Source organism: Babylonia areolata, chromosome 22 (genome assembly GCF_041734735.1).
Source record: "Babylonia areolata isolate BAREFJ2019XMU chromosome 22, ASM4173473v1, whole genome shotgun sequence".
Taxonomy (NCBI): domain Eukaryota; kingdom Metazoa; phylum Mollusca; class Gastropoda; order Neogastropoda; family Buccinidae; genus Babylonia; species Babylonia areolata.
In genome coordinates, this window is record NC_134897.1 from 15,352,033 (window position 1) to 15,371,956 (window position 19,924).

Sequence of the window (19,924 nt, forward strand, 5' to 3'; positions counted from 1 at the left end):
ACCCAACAAAAACTTACCTCAGTCCCTTTAATCCTTAAACAATGTACCAAATGATTTGCCTCAATAACTAAGTCAGGTCTTGTTTCAAGGCTGAATAGTTCTAGAGCATAAAGTACTGATTTGGAATCAACAAAGAATGCTATTTTCGAGAAAACTATTTGATGGCTCACTAAGTAGTTCAGAGCTTGTATAATAGCAATTAGCTCAGCTGTGAATATGGAAAGGTGTTTTCCAATAAAGTAAGATTTTTCAACTTTAAAGGCAGGAATATAGAAAGCCGCACCAGCGTTTTTGTCATCAAGAACAGATCCATCTGTAAATACATGGAGATGATTCTGATATTTTTCTGTTATATGAATTCTGGCAGTACTTGTCGTGATATTGATGTTTTCTTCCTTTTTTGTTTCAGAATAAGTGATATCAAAATCCGCTTTCAACATTTCCCAAAAAGGAACAGGAGAATGATGTGGTTTTGCAGCTAACTCTTTCATGTTAACTTCAGATTCTTTTAACAGATTTGAAATGTAAGTTGCAACTGTTTCTTGTGAAGAGATGGCTTTAGCTCTTTTAGGAAAATCAATGTCTGATCTTACTGTCAGTTCATCAGCAATGAAATTTTTTGTCATTGAAGTGTACCTCACAGCGAATTTTGCTGTTGCTAACTCACGATGTTCATTTAAGGGAAGAATTCCGGCTGTTTTGTATGTTTCCTGATTGGATGCATGAGAGGGCACTCCGAGGGCAATTTTGATAGCCTTACAGTCTACACTTTGAATCTTTTGTAATAGATATTTAGGTGCACTGAAAAATATTTCTTGTGCATAGGTTATCTTAGATCTTACAAGGGCCATGGCAAGATGAATCAATGTTTTTGTATCCATTCCCCAGGGTAAGCGGCTTATAATTTTCAGAAAATTGATACATTTCCTTGCCTTTGTTAAGATGTAATCAAAGTGAATGTTCCATGTCAGCTTTGAAGTAAGATAAACGCCTAAAAACTTCACTACCTGTTTATAATCAATGACGTCACCAAGTAATTTAAAAATGGGTGTGCTAGATGGGTTACCACCTGAATTAAACAACATCATACATGTTTTTTCAGTCGACAAAGCTAGACCATTGTCAAACATATAGTTACCAATGTTATCGAGATCAGACTGATACAAACGACGTATATAATTCTGTGCTCTTTGTGGGGTTGACTTTTTTAGATTGACACCCATCCACATACATATATCATCAGCATACTGTACTAAAACTACACGATTTGACAATGCCTTTGGTAGATCCTGAATAAGAATATTAAAGAGAATAGGGGCTATAACTGAGCCCTGTGGAATTCCCATGTCAAGTTTATGTGGCAAAGAATAATGTGTTCCCACCCTTGCTTGAATAATTCTATTAGATAAAAAACTTTTAATATACTCATAGAGATTACCAGATATTCCAACTGATTTCAGTTTGAATAAAAGACGTTTGTGCCAAACCTGATCGTAGGCTTTTTTTACGTCAAAAAACGTTGCGAGGACACTTTTTCTGCGGGCAAACTGATGTTTTATTTGAGTTGTAATCTTTACTAGGTGTTCGACCGTTGATCTTCCTTTTCTAAATCCAGCCTGGTTCACTGGAATGATATTGTATTTTTCGCAGTAAGTCATAATTCTAAACAGGACTATTTTTTCCATCAATTTACAGACATGCGAGGTCAAAGCAATAGGCCTGTAACTATTTTTATTACGTTTAGGTTTTCCTGCTTTTAAAACCGGTACAACTATTGATGTTTTCCATATCTGTGGTACAGTTCCAGATGTCCAACATTTCTGATATATTTTGTGTAGGAAAACGATACAATTTTTTGGGATGTGTTTTAGCATCACATTCGATAGTGCATCGATTCCAACTGAACTTTTTTTATTGCCAAGGGAAGCTATAGCGGTTTGTAACTCCTCATATGTAATAGGAGAATTAAACCACAAGTCATTTTGCGGAATGGGATCACTGTATAAAGCACTATTTTCTTCCCTGGCTCTGTGTGTTTTACACTCAGGTGATAAGCCTTAAGGCCTTCGTATTTGCTATTTTTCGCAAACATTTCAACAAAGATTTCTGCCTTTTTCCTGATCTGATAGAAACTTGTTTTGTGAGTCATTTGATATTGGGCAACTTGGTAACTTTATTCCATTTTTCATTTCTTTCATTTTTGTCCAAACTTTATTAAAGTCTTTATGATCTGAAATTTCTTGTGAACAAAATGATGACCAATGATCTTTTTTAGCTTGGGCTACAGTCATATTACTCTGAGTGTTTGCTTTCTTCATTTCTTTGTGGTTTGGGGGCTTACTGTCCGCGAGGTAGTTCTTAAATGTTTCTTTCTTGTAACTAACTGCCTTTTCACATGCATCATTCCACCAGACATTGCCTGAACGGTCACCTGACTTCACAGCCTTTACTTTTGGTATCGACATATCAGCTGCTGATAACACAGCTTCTGTAAAATTTGAATACATTACATCTACACTCTCATTCTCAAGTTTTTCAAAATCGTGAGAGGTAAGAATGTTTTGAAATAAATCCCAATTTGCATTTTTATATTTATATTTTGGAATTATGTCGACGTTATTATCAGGCTGATTATCATCATCAGCGATTGTAATGATGATAGGCACATGGTCACTTCCCAATGTGTCTTTATGTGTTTCCCAGGTACATGATGGGACTAGCTCCGGGGATATTAGTGTCAGGTCAATTGCTGTTGGTCTGTGTTTTGAGACGTCAGGAATTCTAGTAACACTACCATCATTCAGAAGATAAAAGGGGCTGTCTGTGATGTTTTCTATTAACCGATTGCTTGTTACAGTTTTACAGTCCTTTTCCCAGAATGGAGCGTGAGCATTGAAATCACCAGCTATTACCCATTTACCAGGCTGTTGTTCTTGTAATGTTCTAAGCCACTCAGTATTTCGATCGTTTGGACCTTTCGGAAGATAAACGGAAAGTACGTTAAGAATTAGCTTGTTGCTAAATTTTACTGTAGCTGCACAAGAGTGTATGTCAAAGCTTGCAATAGATTTTAAAACAGGAGACTCACATAGATTATACTGTAATTCCCTAAGTATATAAATAGCAGTACTTATCTTCTTGCCCTCGTTCCCAGTTTCATATACTGGTGGAAAATAATAATTTGGAAGTTTGGGAAGCTTACATGCACTGATATTAAGTGTGTGTGTGTGTGTGTGTGTGTGTGTGTGTGTGTGTGTGTGTGTGTGTGTGTGTGTGTGTGTGTGTGTGTGTGTGTGTGTGTGTGCTCATGTTCTGCCAATCATTGATTATGCATCAACTTTATGGGACAACTGCAGCAATACAAACATAAAATTTATTCATCGTATGTATAAAAGAGCATTAAAAGTAGTATTGTTGAAGTCAAGCTCCTTGACCCATATTGATTATAAACTACTCGATGCATCATCTTCCCACAACAGGCTGTTCTTCAACAAGGCTGTTTGCATGCATAATGTGATATATGGAAATGCTCCCAAAAAGATTACAGAAACTTTTAAAACTAATGACCACAGACACAACCATATGTTATGAAAACCTAGACCTAGAAACAACCTTTATAAATCCAGCTTCCTATACTCTGGTGGAAATTTATGGAATAACCTTCCACTCATATTAAAAGATACATCGAATGAATATCTTAGTAATAACTGTCCAAAAGATGAACAATGATACAAATGTATATCTGTTAGTCACCACTTAATTCATGATTTGTGAAATGATCTGTAAATGCCTTTGGTGGAGGTTTGCCTCAGTGTTGTATGAGGGTGTACTGATGTCAGTGTATGCCGCGAAACGGGATGTGTTGTAAATTGGTGTTGTAGTATGTCTACGTGTTTTTGTGTATGAGTGCGAAATAGTAATGCTAGTGTGTATTTCATTTTCGCACGATTCTTGTACTAGTATGCATGTAACTCAGTGTATTTCCAGTACTTTTGTGTGTGTGAGGGGAGGGGGGGGGGGGGAAAGGGGGGTCGTGTTCGTTTGTTGTTGTTTTTCAACTCGATTATCTCCCCACTTTTCCTTTTTCTTTTTTTTTCCAGATGGCTTGGTGTAAAAAATAAAATAATATATTTTTTTAAAGCAGTCGTTGCTTATTCAATTACCGTCTTGAAATAATAATAATAATAAATGACTTTGACACACACTGACACACGCGCCGCGCGCGCTCAGTAGGACACATACCACGGGCTGACAGACATACACACACACGCCGCGGCGGGCCGTCTGTCTGTCTGTCTGTCCGGCTGTCTCTCTCACGACACTCTCTCTCTCTCTCTCTCTCTCACACACACACACACACACTCGCCGTACACTGACGCACACACTGACCCACCGTGGCCGCTAACATGCACGTCCAATCACTACACACACACACACACCTGACACAAACGCACACACACTGGCACAAACACACACGCGCGCGCGCGCCGGCGCGCACACGTACCGTGACACTATCAATCAACGTTGCATACATACACACACACACACACACACACATACACACACGCGTGCGCGCGCGCCTGCGCCGGCACACGCACTGCTACGCACACACAGATCACCGAAGCAAACAACTTGGAGGATGCGTGATCCTGAGAGAGAGAGAGAAGGAGAAGAAGAGGGGGTGGGGAGGATTCGTCAAATCGAAAGATGCAACTTTTTCGTAAATTCACTTTTTGTTTGCATGTGCCACGCCGATAATAGCATCATCAACCAGGAACAGCTGACCATGACCTGGCCTCGACCACTAAGCAGACGGCAACAGGTGTGAACTACTTACGCCGCTCGACACGGCACTTTGTCTCAAAGAATAAATTCGACATTAAAACATCAGCTTTTAATCAGATAACACTGAAAGCACACTATTCTGCCTTTAAAAATGAGTAAAATCCAAGGGACCGTGTCCAATCCTTCGCACAATTTTTCTTTGATGTGTTGCGGCACATGTCTGCTCGCGAGTGCAGTGCTGCCATCTACCACTATCACATGACACACTTGTGCATTCTGATTGGGCCAGTAGCTTTTGCGACCCCTGCATGGCCAAAATCATAACAAGCTTGTCGTTTTCAGCCATCATGGCGAACCCTCGGAAGTTCAGCGAAAAAATAGCACTGCACAATCAAAAGCAGGCGGAAGAAACGGCAGCCTTTGAGGCTATTATGAAAGAAGTGAACAATGCGACTCGAACGGTAAGAGCTATTTTTCAGAAAATGTTCTTTCCATTAGCATCGCAGATGCATCCGCATCGGGTCTCTCATCTCACAGGGTAGGCAACTCTTGTATTGTCGCTGGGTTTTATTTCTCTGCATTCCAGGCCGTGTATGCCAAACAACACCTGCCGATCTCTCCCACCCTTGGTGCCTACAGAGGAGGATCATTACCGAACGTCAACCAGATTGGTACGAGCCAGGGCATCGATTTACAGGTGAGGAGGCCGCGCGTGGCTTTGCCCCAATTCTCGCGATCGTCTCGCACACAATCAAAACATGGCGTCGTGTCAAACCCCTTTGGCACTGTCATAATCTAACCATCTCGAGTCGACATTTCATTAAAACGTCCCTTGACCCACTCGACATGATACAGTACCATGCAAATTAGGGTGTGTTGTTGTTTTTGTGCAGACTGCCTTACAGCATTTAGAGGATATTAAACAAGGGAGACCAAACATCGCCGAGCGCATTCATTCTCGTGCGGACAGACAGCGGCAGATTGGAGGGGGAGCACACAGACAGAGGCCTTTTCCTTCAGACAAACGTGTATCCTTTTTGAAGCATGTCTTTAGTCCAAAGTAGGATTTTCTTTTAGAACATATCGGGAATGGAATGCAACAGTGCTTTAGTTTTTCGCAGTGCGGATACCCCACTTGGTCTTTACACCAGCAATAGTGCAAGGTCTTCTGTGATGTGTGGCCACATGGCAGCATATTGTCAGTAGCTCCCAGCAAACATTGTGTGTTTCGACTGCAACAGATGTTGCTGTGTATTGGATGTTTTGATGGGCAAAGTGAGGGGTAAAGCCACAATGCTAGTAAAGCAGTGTAAACATAAAGCAGTATAAAAGAAGATAAAATGCCATAGCAAAGGTGAATACGAAATATGATATTCTTTTTTTATGGCATTTCTCAACAGACACAAATATTCTGATGAAGAGAATTAACTATCCATTTGGGAAAGATGTAGATAAGATCAAATACTGAGGGTTGTTTTGATGATATTGCTGTAATATGCAGAAATTGGGTCAGAAAGATAAAACCAAAACAAGGAAGTTGCTTCAGTGCTTACCCAAAACAGTGTTATGCATCATACTGATGCTGACCACTGTAGGTAACATCTTTCAGCAGTACAGCCTTAATTTAGTTGTCACTTTTTTCTTTTTTGTTTTGATACAATTATATGAAACTGTACCGAAAAACCTGTACTATCCACTGTCTTGAACAGTTGGAACACAATTACAGATACAGTTACTCCCTTTCTCTCACTTCCTCAATCTGAGTCTCTCTCTTTCATAGTTTCGCATTCCCCTAAATTTTCTGGGGTTTTTATATTTAATTTGTACATCATGTTAAAAAGCAGCTTATATTCAACCCTCGTTCATGAATATTATTGTTGTGTCTTGTACCCTTCTCTCTCTCTCTCTCTCTCATAATATATGCTCATATACACACTTGTGCATGCTCACACGTGCACACACATACAGATGCACACACACACACAATATATATATATATATATATGTGTGTGTGTGTGTGCGTGTGTATACATACACCTCATGTACATGAGTTATGATACCCACACACGCATGCACACACTGTTAAAAGAGTAGGGGAGAGTAGGAGAGATGTATGAAAACTGTTAGACAACAGGACATGAAATCATGATATGAGAGGGAGAGATGGATCAAGTGGAAATGAGCTCACAAATATCCTGGGACTCTGGTAAGTTGCCAGTGTGGTAGAGCAAGATAGATTGGTATAAATTTCCTCTCTCCCATGAATGTTCATAGTAACCTTTTTTTTTCTTTTTTTTTCCATAAATAGGTCAAATGGCCCTTTATAGGTCAGATAGCCCTTTGTGCTAAAACCTGTGGGTGAGAATAATTACAATAACGTATCAGATGCATTTCCTTTATTTTTATTTTTTTATTTATTTTATTTTATTTTATTTTATTTTTTGATCCATAGATAATTTTTCCCTTTGTTCTCATTTGTTCTGGCCATTCACTTTAAATATTATAAAAATGCAGGTATTCACTGATTCAACTTTTCAAGAAATGAAATGTTCTATTTCACTATTTGCACAGTACATGAATCAGACCCCAGCAGTAGTCTGCACTGTTGGGTCATCATATTAAACATAATTACATCAGAAATTTGTTTTTTTGTCATGATTAGTCATCTTAGTAAAAGGTGACAAGTGTGACTATATGACAGAGAGAAACCAGAAAGTTGCTGTCTGGAGTTCGAGCCTTAACTAAGATCACAGGTGGACTGCTCTCCATATGGATCAGCTACCTACTTGTCCCCTCCACCAGACACCAGCTGGCGCAGGTACATTTTGATTTATTTTTTATTTCTTTTTTTTGTAAGTTGGTGGTGGTTGTGTTTTGTTTTTACTGTATCCCTCCTTAATCAGTGTGTCATGTGTGTCATTTGTCCAGTATATTCATATTATGTACATGTATCTTTCAGTGTCTACAATAATCTGAATAAGTGAGCATCAGAGCTAAGCGTGTATTTGATTGTTCATCTGTTGATGACACACTGTAATGCATGTATGAAGCCGTATATATTTCTTGAAAAAAAATAATTGAACAAAATGTTTGTTGCTTTCAGTTTCAGTAACTTAATGTCAGTATGGGGTAAGAGGGGAGAGTGAACATAATGACTAAGAGTGAATTTGTTGCTATACTTTTTTACTTTTTGTTTTTTAAGGCATAAAATAAAACATTGTTGAAAATCTTATTTTGATTTTCAATGTCATAAATATCGGGTTCCAAAACACAAGAATCATGTTTTAGATTCTGGCCAGATGTTGGTACAGAACATGTCCTGCTTGTTTTTGTTTTGTTTTTGTTTGTTTTGTGTTTTTTTGGGGGGGGGGGTTGGTTTTGTTTTTTGTCGGCTGAGAAGGAATTGGACAATGTTAAAAACCAATGGAAAAAACAAACAAAAACCCAGTGAAAACCTAGCATCAAACAACCAGGAAAGCATGCCCATATCATGAAATTCTGCTGTTTCTTTCAGAGTCTCATTGCTTGATCCTGAGGTCTCTCTCTCTCCTTCTCCCTTCCTCCCCACTTCAACCCTCACCTCCTCCCATCGTCCCACCTCACCTCCTCCCCACAATCCTTCTTAGATAACTCCTGCTAATCTTTCCAGAATTCACTTTTTCAAGTTTCTTTTTACTTTGATTTAGGCCTTTAATGTTTTATTTTAAGTGATAACACTGTTGCTCACAGTGATAGCGATAATATTCAGCAGGACACCTCAAACTTCTGTTGCTCAAGTCATGAATCAGTGAAGAACCTCTTGAATATTGCATGTGACAGTCTGTTTACTTTTATTTTGCTTGTCTCTGTACAAGTTTTGGCTTTTGTCTCTTGTTTTTTTGTTGCATATAACTATAATAAGCTGTGTGTTAAAGTTGAAAGTTGATCTTCATTTTTTTTACTGGTACACAAGTAGTTTTAGTGGCTCTTGTTTTAGATTGTTGGTATTTTTCTACCGAAATTGCATGTCTTGAAACACAACTTCACAAATGTCGGCATGGATTTTTGTTGAACAGTCTGTTCCACAAAAATGTGACAAAAGCATGTGCAACACACTCTCTCTCTCTCTCTCTCTCTCTCTCTCTCTCTCACACACACACACACACACACACACACACACACACACAGTCACACACACACATACACAGAGAATTTATATAGTGAATCACTTGGTATAATTGTCAATATGTTGAGCACGAACATGCTATGTATTTACTGACCCTTCCTTTTCATTCATTTTTTGATTACACATGTACAGTATAGGCTATTTTGGATGAGTGAAATATGTATTGTTTCTGCATGTTGATTTTCCCCATTGTATCCCGCGCCCCCTACCCTCCTGCACCCCCTCTCTACCCCTTCCCTTTTGTGATGGGCTGGTGGCCTCAGTTAAAGCTATGTCAGTCTCTCTCTCTCACACACACACACACACACACACACACACACACAGAGCACACACACACATGCTTTCAAAAAAAGAAAGAAAAAAGGGAGATATATACTAGACACTCTGCTGCCACAGGTGCAGTGAGTAATATTTTCAAGTAGACTGACTGGAATAGGATATATAAAATGATTTATCAGATTTGACATCCGCTTCCCTCAAGACCAAATTGACCAGGGTCAATTTTTAAGATTCTCTCGAGCTGAAAATTACAGAGATTGACAACGTCTGATTGTGATAGACTAGAGCTATTGTTCATATGAACAGTGAAACAGGCTGGGGAACGCTCAGTGGATCCGCTATTTTCAGTGGAAGAGCAGTTGATTTCCGAGGCAGAGAAAAAATTTGAGTGGAAAAAAAAATTGACAAGTACGTTTTATTTTTGTCCTGTCCGTTTCAAGTCCATTTCTGTGAATTATTGTTTTAGCTTTTGGGAGAGGCCCCACAAACCTCTTAAAATCCACTAATTTCAATTTCATTGTCCCCCTGGACCCTCCAACAGGGCATTGCCCCTGCACCCACACAGGGGCCTAAGGCCGATTTTCAGAGGAAACTCTTCTGGACAGTTCCCCAGCCTGGTGAATACTGGTTGATATTAGCATATATGATATTGCTGCTGCTTGCAAAAAAAAAGAAAAGAAAAAGAAAGGTTTAGAAAATACATTCTCAGTTTCTGATTAGATCATAAATCCTGTCCAGGGAGATTGGGCGAGTTGGCGTTTGCTCCAGTTAATCTGCATGATAAAAGAAAAATCCCACTTCACAGTTCACACTAAGTATTATCTTGATCACCAGATGAGCATGGATTTCATGCCTTGAGTCACTGGTTCATTTTGATGGATTTTGTGTGCATGGATGGAGAAGAATGGAGTATGTAGATGTGAGATGGAAATGAAAATTTATAAGAAAAAGGTTATAAGAATGAAACAAGGGGGGTTTTTTGTTTGTTTTTACCCCCTCATTCTCTCATCATAGGTTATAGTATACTGTTTGTGTGATAATCATTTGTGCTGAAATATGATCAAGATAGTTTTTGTCCCACAAGTTTGTTTTTATTATTTATATAAGTTTTTGGCTCTCATATGTAAACAAAGTGAGTCTGTGTAATATACCCTGTGTTTTCATTGTCCATGTGTATGAAGTAATGCATGGAATGCTGAAAACATTTTGGCCAGGAGCTGAAATTCCAGTGATAACTTTTCCAGAAAAAAAGTGAAGGACCCAACACTGTGGTGGAGGAAGATCTCCACAGACAATACTCTTCATCTCCTATGCCCCTCAGCCCTTATCCTTTCACTGATTTCCCTATGTATTTTTTCTCTCCATGATTGCATCCTTTGCGCATGTGTCAGTATGAGCTCACGTGTATGAGTGAGCGGCGTGTAGACAAGTTTACATGAAACTGAAAGGGGAACATGTATAATATATATCATTTTATTATATGCATGCATGTTGGTGTGAGTGGGTTTGACAGGGTTCCGAAGCCACAGAATTTCTTGGCATGGTGCTTGAAAATTGCTGTTGTCAATAGGTTATTGTGTATTACATCACTTTATGTCTGCCAATTTAAAAAAACAACAACAAAAAAAACCACTTCATATTATGCATTTCTATCCTGTAATCACTGGACACGCCACCCACAATGGTCCTAAGTCTGAACATGTAGTCTCCAGTACACTCTACAGCTTTATGTACAGCTCTTTAGAAGCAATAATGCACTAATTGTTAAGATGGCTAAGAAAGAACACATTAATAATACAGATCCAAGTATTATTCATGCCTGGAGTCCACTCCAATTACCCAGTAATTTGATTTATGGGCATGTGGTTTCTCATGCTCAGTGCCATTCTGCCACGGCTGGCATTTGCTTTTGTTGCTTTCCAATTCCAGAAATTGTCAGTGCCATGCACATGTGTAAAGTGCTTTACATTACATAGTGCGGATAAGGAAGCAGTAGGGCCCCAGGAAAAGGAGGGGAAAAGGAAGGGTTGGTGGGGGCTGGGAGCTAAGGGGGGCAGCTACTGGGGGATATTGAAATGGTGGGTGATGGGGAACGAGAGAAACTGAAGAAAATATATGAGAGATTAGTGGCTGATAAAAGTGTGAATGCAGTGAACTGACAAAGTAGCCTTTGAAATAAGTATCATAATGCACATGTATACACATGAAAGTGCGTGCATGTGCGCGCGCGCACACACACGCACACACACAGGTGGCGCCAGAGGCATACCCTGGGTTCAGATGTTTGATTAAGAACGACTCGGCATTGGTTTCATCTATTTTTTTCCAGGTTTGAATTGATTTGATGTGATAGTGGATTTTTGGTTCATGGAAATGTTTTCATTAAGGGCTACTGCATAGTCTGAACTGTCAGAAATAAGTGTGATTGAAAAGATATTGACAAGCAAGGCTTGAAACTGTACCTGGTGTTCATCTGTAACATAAGGCAATGATTAAATTTACCATTGATTGCTGTGGGCTGGAATGAAGTATTCCAAGAACCCTTAAAGTTTTGAAATGATCCGTATTCATTTTAGTTATATAAATAATCGTGTGATGAGAGATTTTACCCTTGCGGCTTTTGCTCCAGTTCGAATATTGGTTGCATCGTGAATAATACTTTTTTACCTTAAAGAAGGGTGTTTGAACAGATATGAATGTGCAGTTGCATTGTTAATGTATTCTGGTTGACTTTTGCTTTGGGTTTTATTTGTTTATTTACTCTTGGTTTTTCTTCTTCTTTTTTTTTTGTTTGTTTGGTTTTTTGTTGTTGTTTTTTTTTTTGTTTTTTTTACTGCACTTTACTGTCAAACCTTTGTAACTGAAATCTGAATTCTTCATATTGGGGTGCATGCACATTGCCTGCAGCTGTCCTGCTCTCCATTTGTTCATTTTATTCATTTTTCAGTTTATTTTTTGTTGAGGTGTGTGATTTGGTGTGGTATTTTGCCCTGTACAGGAGGTATCAGTATCTTAATGGAGTATCCCTATCGCGGTGAGTTTTGCTTCATCGTAGACACGGTGAAGGGACTGCATGATCATGGGGTATGGGCATGAACCGCTCTTGTCAAACGTAGCTGTCAAGGCCGGGTCATCTTGAGTGTAAATGTAAATTGTATGCATTGTCGGTATCATTGACATCTAAAACAGAATAAGGAAAGAAAAAAAAAAATAGAAGGAAGAAAAGGGAGTGGATGTTGAGCTATTCTTAACCTGTGTGTAGACTTATGTTCAACTTACAGTCATCACATCATCATGAACATTTATCAGTCCTGAGTACTGTAATTTCTGGCCCATGAGGCAATGCAGCACATAAGGTGCACCCCTTGAATTTATAGGGAAAAGTTATTTTGGACATGCATCTACCAAAATCACAAGAAGTGAAAGTTTTCCAGATTGATTGCTAAATGGCTCTTTTGACGTCCTTTTTTGACTAGTGATGTCATCTTCGTGAACTGGATCAGAATTAGAGTTGTTTTCGTCTGTTTGTTGACTAGGCTCCTTTATTGTCTTTGTCTGCTCTGTTATCTTCTTTTTCATCAGCTGGTACAATTTGTACAGTTGTTACCATTCTGAAGCCTTCAGTCAAACTTGCACCATCAAGCCCCAGTGCATTAACTTGTTAAAACAGAACCCGATGTGCTAGTCCTGCTTCCAGTCCATGCTTTGTATGTTTGAAAAGATCTGAAGGCTGTCAGTTCACTTTTCTGGTTTCTCCTTTTTGAAAGCACCAACTCAGATGCTGCTATTTTTCATGCCATCAAGGTGAATGCAATCCTGTTCATATTTTTAAATTTGACGTCATATGGGATTTGTTTCAGTTAGGTGGTGAACATCAGCAATGTTGAACTGAATGGCACAAAGACTTCAGCATGTAATTGTTGCTATTCAGTATGATTGTATGATTTCGTTGTGCAAGTTGGTATCAAGTGATGGGGAGAATTAACATTTCAGACACAGATTGGGTGTGTGCAGTTGATAAGATGCAGGGGTAGAGTTAAGTTGTGCCTTATACTTATAGGCTGGAAATAATGGTATGTGAATGTGTGTGAGTGATAAAATAGTGAAATTTCTGAAAACTGATAAAGGGTAGGAGGGGTCTTAATGTGATTAAAACACATAAAACTGATGAATGCTTTTTATTTGGATCAGAATGATGTCCACTACTCCTCTTGCTCATCTAAAACATTTTAGTTTAGTAATTTTAACTTACAAGGGTATAAAATGGAGAAAGGATACTTGTTTACAGAAACAGGACAAAGTACCATTTTGAGCTCTAGAAGAGATGAAACAAAGAAATGTTCACCTTTGTTTATGTTGTTATTGATTATATTTTTGTCCACCCCCTCCCCCCTCACCCCCACCTTCCTCTGCATTTTGTCCAAAAAAAAGTCTGTGTGACTAGTCTTGTCCATGGACAAGTTTGTAAAATTGTCTGCTGTAATAATTTTTTTTTTTAAATTAACATTGTTAGTTTAGAGGCTTAGGCACATAGAATCAAACCGACATTTACATGATCCAGGATTTGCTGGGTTTGTGTCTTTCAGTACGTCATTGACTGAGAATTCTTGACTGAAATAGAGATTTGCCATTTGCTGCTGTCTGAAGGCCTAGATTGTGATAAGAGAAGGATCATTCTCATGTATGCTGCGGTTGTTGGGCTCATTGTTTCATCACCACCATCAGTGAATGCAATATAATTTGCATGCCTTGCATTTGTTGTTATGGTACATTTGTAACATACATTTTGTAAATGTGGAGAATGGAAAATACTAATAATGTACTATGTAGACATGTTAAAAAAAATTTTTAAATGACACAGAATTGTATCTCTTGTGCAGTAGTAGTAAATTAATGAAAATTGAAGGGAATTCTGACCTCTGTTATCCTGTCTGTCTAGCCTGTACTTCCTTTCTTCACACCTCTTGTCTTTCTTGATCCACGATCTCCTTCTCCCATACCCTCTACTCCTACCCGAATTGTCTTCATATAATTTTTTTTAGTGTTAACAGTGGTGTGTTTCTTTCATGTTAGTTAGGTGAGGTTCTCGCAAGATATGCTAGGAAGGTGTGTTTCTTTTTTCCAAGCGGCATGAGTGGTGAGGTTCTCACAGGTCAAGGTGTAGTACTATTCAGACTCTTAAGAACATTTTTCGGTGAGGTGAAGATAAAATCTACTTCCCCTCTTGAGCCTGTTTCTTTGCAGATGTATTTCTTGCCCTCAGCACTCGCTGTCTCATCACTAGCATGGCGAGCGTGGTCATGAATAAGAAATGTGTCTCAGATTTATATACTGAAGGATGGAGATTACTCCAGTAATTTAATGAACGTTGATATGATAACGTTTAAACATTATTTAGAGGATAAGAAATGCGCCTCAAGTTTATTGAAACTGAAAGATAAAGGTTACTGCAGAGAATAAGAAACGCGCCTCAAGTTTATTGAAACTGAAAGATGAAGTTTACTGCAGACTTATTAGTTACTGTTGTCCCCAGTAAATTAAGGAACATCCATATGATGACATTTAAAAGTTGTTAATGGGCTGGGTTAGATTGGCGTCCTGATGTCCACATTGTGTGTAAAAGTCTTGTTGGAAGTGTTGTGACTTCAGACAGATGTTGGGTCACCCAGTGTGTTGCCGCCATAGATCCCGCCTTTATAGGTAAGCCGACGCTGTTTACAGCCGTACAGTACATCCTGTTGGTGTCCTCTGAAGCAGGGTTGCACATTACATACAGGAAGTGAACTGTTAAGAACAGGTGTCAGTTTTTTAAAAGTCCTGTTCTGGACACCAAAAATTCTATGCAAAACTCACAGTTTAATTTGGTTACATTTCACAAAAGCTTCAAATTCTTTTCAGATCAAAGCAAGGTGCCCTACGCTCTTCTCCCAAGAGCAAGTGAACAGTGGTTTAAAAAAAAAAAGAGAAAAAAAAGGTTTAAATAATAATTATGGATGTGCAACCCTGATAAAAGATTCTCTGGAACTTTCAAGGTCCTCTGGAACTTTCCCTCTGGCCTTTGTTCAAAGCACTACCCCCCATCCACACCTCCTCTATCCAGTGTATTGTGTGACTGAAAAACTGTACATTGTGTTCAAAGTTATGGCCTGTAATGTGAAGGGTCCAGTTTTCTTCCCCAAACTGCCTTTTCCACTCCCTCACCCCTTACATTCCAAGATAATTCTGGGCTGATGTAAATTTCTGACTTTTTTTTTTTTTTTCTGAAATTTACCTGTGGTACACCTGTTGACCAGTGACCCATTTTCTTCTTCCTCTCTCTCTCTCTCTCTCTCTCTCTCTCTCTCTCTCTCTCTAATTCTGTGACTTCATTCTTTCTGGTTGCATAAAACTCGTCATTGGATTGTGAATGTTCCATGACACTGACAAAACCCATTTTCAGCTGGCAAGCCTGTGCATGAGGAGCTTCATATGTTCATTAAATCTTGCAGTTGCATTGTATATTGTGTATTTACACATTTGTTGAAAGGATAGAATAACAGCATTCGCCATTGTATTAATATTTCCTCAGTATACATCACTGACACGTATCATGACATGTGATTGGTAATTTTTAGAAAGTTAAAGCAGTTTTGGGGGTTGAGGGCGGGGTTGACAAAATAAGCTGGGTATATGGGTATGGGGAGAATGACATGGAACAAACCGCCACTGATTGTATCAATGTATGATTAACTGAAGACCATTTGCTTGTCGTATTGACATAACATCTCAAGTGTTTCACTGCATTCAGATTATTTATAGCTAAGTATTTCTCTTGTGGAGATGCGCATGTTCATCAGTAAGCTTTTGTCATGGATAAACATATAATATGGATAAAGCACTGCCGACACAGATGTGATGCCCTCCTTTTGCATGAATTTCAACAAAGTGTATTGAATGCTCAGTGGTTTTCAGTCAAGCTGTGCAGCTGTAAACGATAACATCAGCAGCTTCACTTCTTCATATTGCTATGATCTGTCTGTCAGTTTTCTTCTTTTGGTTATACTGGTGGTTACCCTGTCTCTTCATATTCTGCTGTTGCAACAAATACAGAGCTATCCAGTACACAATTGGTGTGTAATTAGAACTATTATAATAGTTTGATAGGCTTAGATAATATATATTTTTGAATAAAACACTTCTCAGTAAATTTTCTTTTTCTTCATTCATTGGCTGCGACTCCCACGTTCATTCGATATACATAGTGGGCTTTTATGGGTATGGACGTTTTTTTTTCTTTTCTTTTTTTTTTTTTTGTGTGTGTGTGTTTTTTTTTTTTTGTTTTTTTTTCCCTTTTTATTTATCCCAGCCATGTACTGGTGTAGGCAGTCCTACTCCCATTTTCAGGGGGTGGGATGGGGGTGCGGGGCCACTGAACACTGACATGGATTACGGGATTATTAACATGTGTATTTTATCTTCTGCATGCATATACACATGAAGGGGGCACAGGCACTAGCAGGTCTGCACATCTGTTGACCTATACCCACCACGTGCCATGACGTATTTGAACCTGGAACCTTCAGTCCAACACATCAATTATAATAATTGCTATTATTATTACTGTTACTATTTTTATCACTGCTGGTGATACTGCTCAGTTGTACAACTACAAATTCAACTACTGTTATTTTCTTTTTAGAAAATCCTCTTTCAGTTGTTTCGAAGGACAACAGAGTTTGTATTTAAAAAATAGAAGTCTTGTTGCCTTTTTATTTTATTTATTTATTCCTTTATTTTTTACATAACATTTCATCACATATAATATATAACAAAACTGAAAATTAGTTAAATAGTAAAGAAGAAAACTGGAACCAGCCACCATGGCAAAATGGTTAGCATCACAGACTGTTGGCTGGGAGGACGCGGGTTCGAATCCTAGTGGAGGTGGGTTTTTCAGCATGTGGCCGGCTCCTACCCAGAGTTAAGTGTGCTGTGGGCTGAAATGGGGAGACTGGGACCACACAGTCAAGTGTCATCCACTTCAAGGATGCGTCTTTGGGTGTGTTGCTCTAATTACCTGACCAACATGGCAAGTGTCTGTATCTCTTGGGCCTGGTTAACGCCGGTATATTATTATGACAGGAAGCATAGAGTACAGCCTTGTCACGCAGTCCCAAACCAAAATGGACCTCCATAGCAACTTCGCCATCGTCGTCATCCTCCTCCTCCATCGTCATCAGTATAAACAAAACAGTCTCAAAGTCTGTGGCCTTTCATGCCCTGCTCTCATGGTGAACTCAGTTCGATGCCCGTCCACTTCCGTGCTTGGGGCGAGTCCTGTCAATGTCTCCAGTGTCGGCAGATTCATGAGGGGGCTGTTGTTTGAGGGATTTGGTGGCAGTCTCCACTCTGGGAGGGACGCTCACTCAGTCTGGCTCCGTGACTAAGCCATTATTGTCATTAGTAGGGGGCTTCATAGGTGGTGTCTTAAGTATGTTAAATCAGAACAGGCACCACTGAACAACACCGAAGTGACTCAGCAGCTGTGCAGGGTCTCCTCTGGTGTGTGGCCTCCTGGCGACCTAGAATCAATGGCTCCCTGCGGATTGCCGACGCTGGTACTGTGACGGACAAACCTGGGTTTGAGGGAATCTTAATGAGCAGCGTGGGAGTAATGCCGCTGAAATGGTGCAGATGATGTGGCAGCAAAAAAAAAAAAAAAGAAGAAAACTGCCAGTTTCACTCCTTAGTTCTAAACAAAAAAAGAGTAGACCTTCAAGTCAGTGATGCTTGATGCTTGCTGGTAACTTAATCAAGTTAATGAAAAAAGATACAGACTGTATATTAATTTTTTCCCCTTCCTCTAATTAAAATTTTTTTTTTTAAAGAAAAAAAAGTAATGACATAATGACAGACACTGAGCCAGAACTATGATCACGATAAGAATGATGATAATGATGATAGTAATAATAAGAATATTGACAGTAATGAATAACATCAATTGTTACAGACAGCTCATTAAATTTATTATAAAAACAACAACAACAACAACAACAAAAAACTTGATCTCACAAAAGATATTTGGCTTCATTTGGTTACTGGCAAGGTCATGTGGAATGATGTAAAAGATGAAAGGCTTCAGATACTTCACCTGCTTTATTTCTTTGTTCTCATGATGGGCTTTAGAGACTGTGACTGGAGGGTGGAGTGGTGCAGCTTTGCACCTTTCTTGTTGTTCCTCAAACACCAAAGAGGGCACTTCAGTGACACACACAAGGGAGGTAGTGGACGAAGGGGAGTCACTGTCTGCAGTAACCTCCATTTTCTCTGCCGGAGTGGATTAGTAATTTGTATAGGGTAGGAATGAGACATGCTAAGGTTGCACCAGCAAGTGATTGATTGATAAACATGATTTTGGGAGTTGGGGGGCGGGGATCCTTAATAAGTCATCTGGCTAATCTCTTCCCAGCTTATGCACAGTTCAGTGTGTGAATATGAGTATGTGTGCGAGAGTCAGGTGGAGGACTTTTTTTTTTTTTTTTTTTTTTTTTCCTGCAAAGGGAAGATATACTATCATCCTTATCCATTTCCCAGTGGCTGGCTATATACCTGGTGGTGATCAGTCACTTTTGTGTCTGTGTGTCTGTATTGTACTACTACCCACCCCCCACCCCCACCCCCGTTTTCTTTTGCCTTCTGTTCTCTCCCTCTCCTCCCTCAAATGGGTAGTGTAAATTTTATGATAACATATATTACCAGTGGTATGACCAAGTTCACTTACATCGCCGTCTGAAAAGGAAATTAATAGAAGAAGAAACAAATTAATGGTGGCATGAATGAATTAATCTTGATCTGAACTGAACAGATATTGGTTTGAGCTTCTTGATTTTACTTCTCACTTTCTTATTTTCCCACCATCTCTGATATAAACTTCTTCACTCCAGTTGTATTATTTGGTTGCTACGTTGGTCTGTCTAGTCTGACTTGCTTGTCTGTGTGTACATATATATATATATATGTGTGTGTGTGTATGTGTGCGCATATTTGTGTATGTGTGTGTGTGTGTGTGTGTGTCTCAGTGTTTAACTCTCCTTTGCATTTTTCTACTGGGAATTATTGGGAAAATTTTAAAAGTAACTACAATTATTTTAATTAGGAAGAAATGGTTTATTTATATATTGTGGTGATCATGCCCATGGCCTGATAACCAGTTAACCTAGGCTTGTTAACTCCATTAACCTAGGGTTGTTTAGTGCTCAGGTATGCATAGATCTCTGATTTGGGGGTTGCATGGCTGTATGTGAATGAATGAAAGAATATAAAATGATAACACTTTAGATAGAGAAGATGTTCATGTTCAACATTTTTCATTCTTTGTTTTGCTTTCGTTAATGTGAAGAAGTAGAATTTACTTCCCATCCACTCCCACACCCACCAAAAAAAAGGAAAAGAATAATTTGTTGGTTGTTTAAACTGATTCCTGTGGTTCAATAAGTGAACAGGGGAGAAAGTTATGTGGATAATAAATTAATATCATTATTATTTTTCTTATTATTTGAATTTAAAAATTGTTTGTGTCAGCTTTGAAACTGAAAATAAAAACTGGATTGATTAAAGTGAGTTTTTGTTGGCGTGGTGTTTCTGCCTCCTTTTCCATTTCTTGATTCTTGGATAGTTTTTATAAAAATATGTTTTATGAAAATGTTTTATGCTATA

At 38.8% G+C, this 19,924-nt stretch overlaps 1 protein-coding gene across 2 annotated transcripts in view; it reads left to right on the top strand.

The window, feature by feature from the left end:
* The first annotated feature begins 5,093 nt into the window (after positions 1-5,093).
* LOC143296956 (CREB-regulated transcription coactivator 1-like) overlaps positions 5,094-19,924 on the top strand; it is a 38,394-nt gene continuing 23,563 nt past the window's right edge. For both annotated transcript variants that reach the window (XM_076609007.1, XM_076609008.1), the window contains exons 1-4: positions 5,094-5,246; positions 5,372-5,482; positions 5,679-5,813; positions 7,539-7,603. In XM_076609007.1, the coding sequence (XP_076465122.1) occupies positions 5,094-5,246; positions 5,372-5,482; positions 5,679-5,813; positions 7,539-7,603 (464 nt within the window). The remainder of the gene's footprint in view (positions 5,247-5,371; positions 5,483-5,678; positions 5,814-7,538; positions 7,604-19,924) is intronic.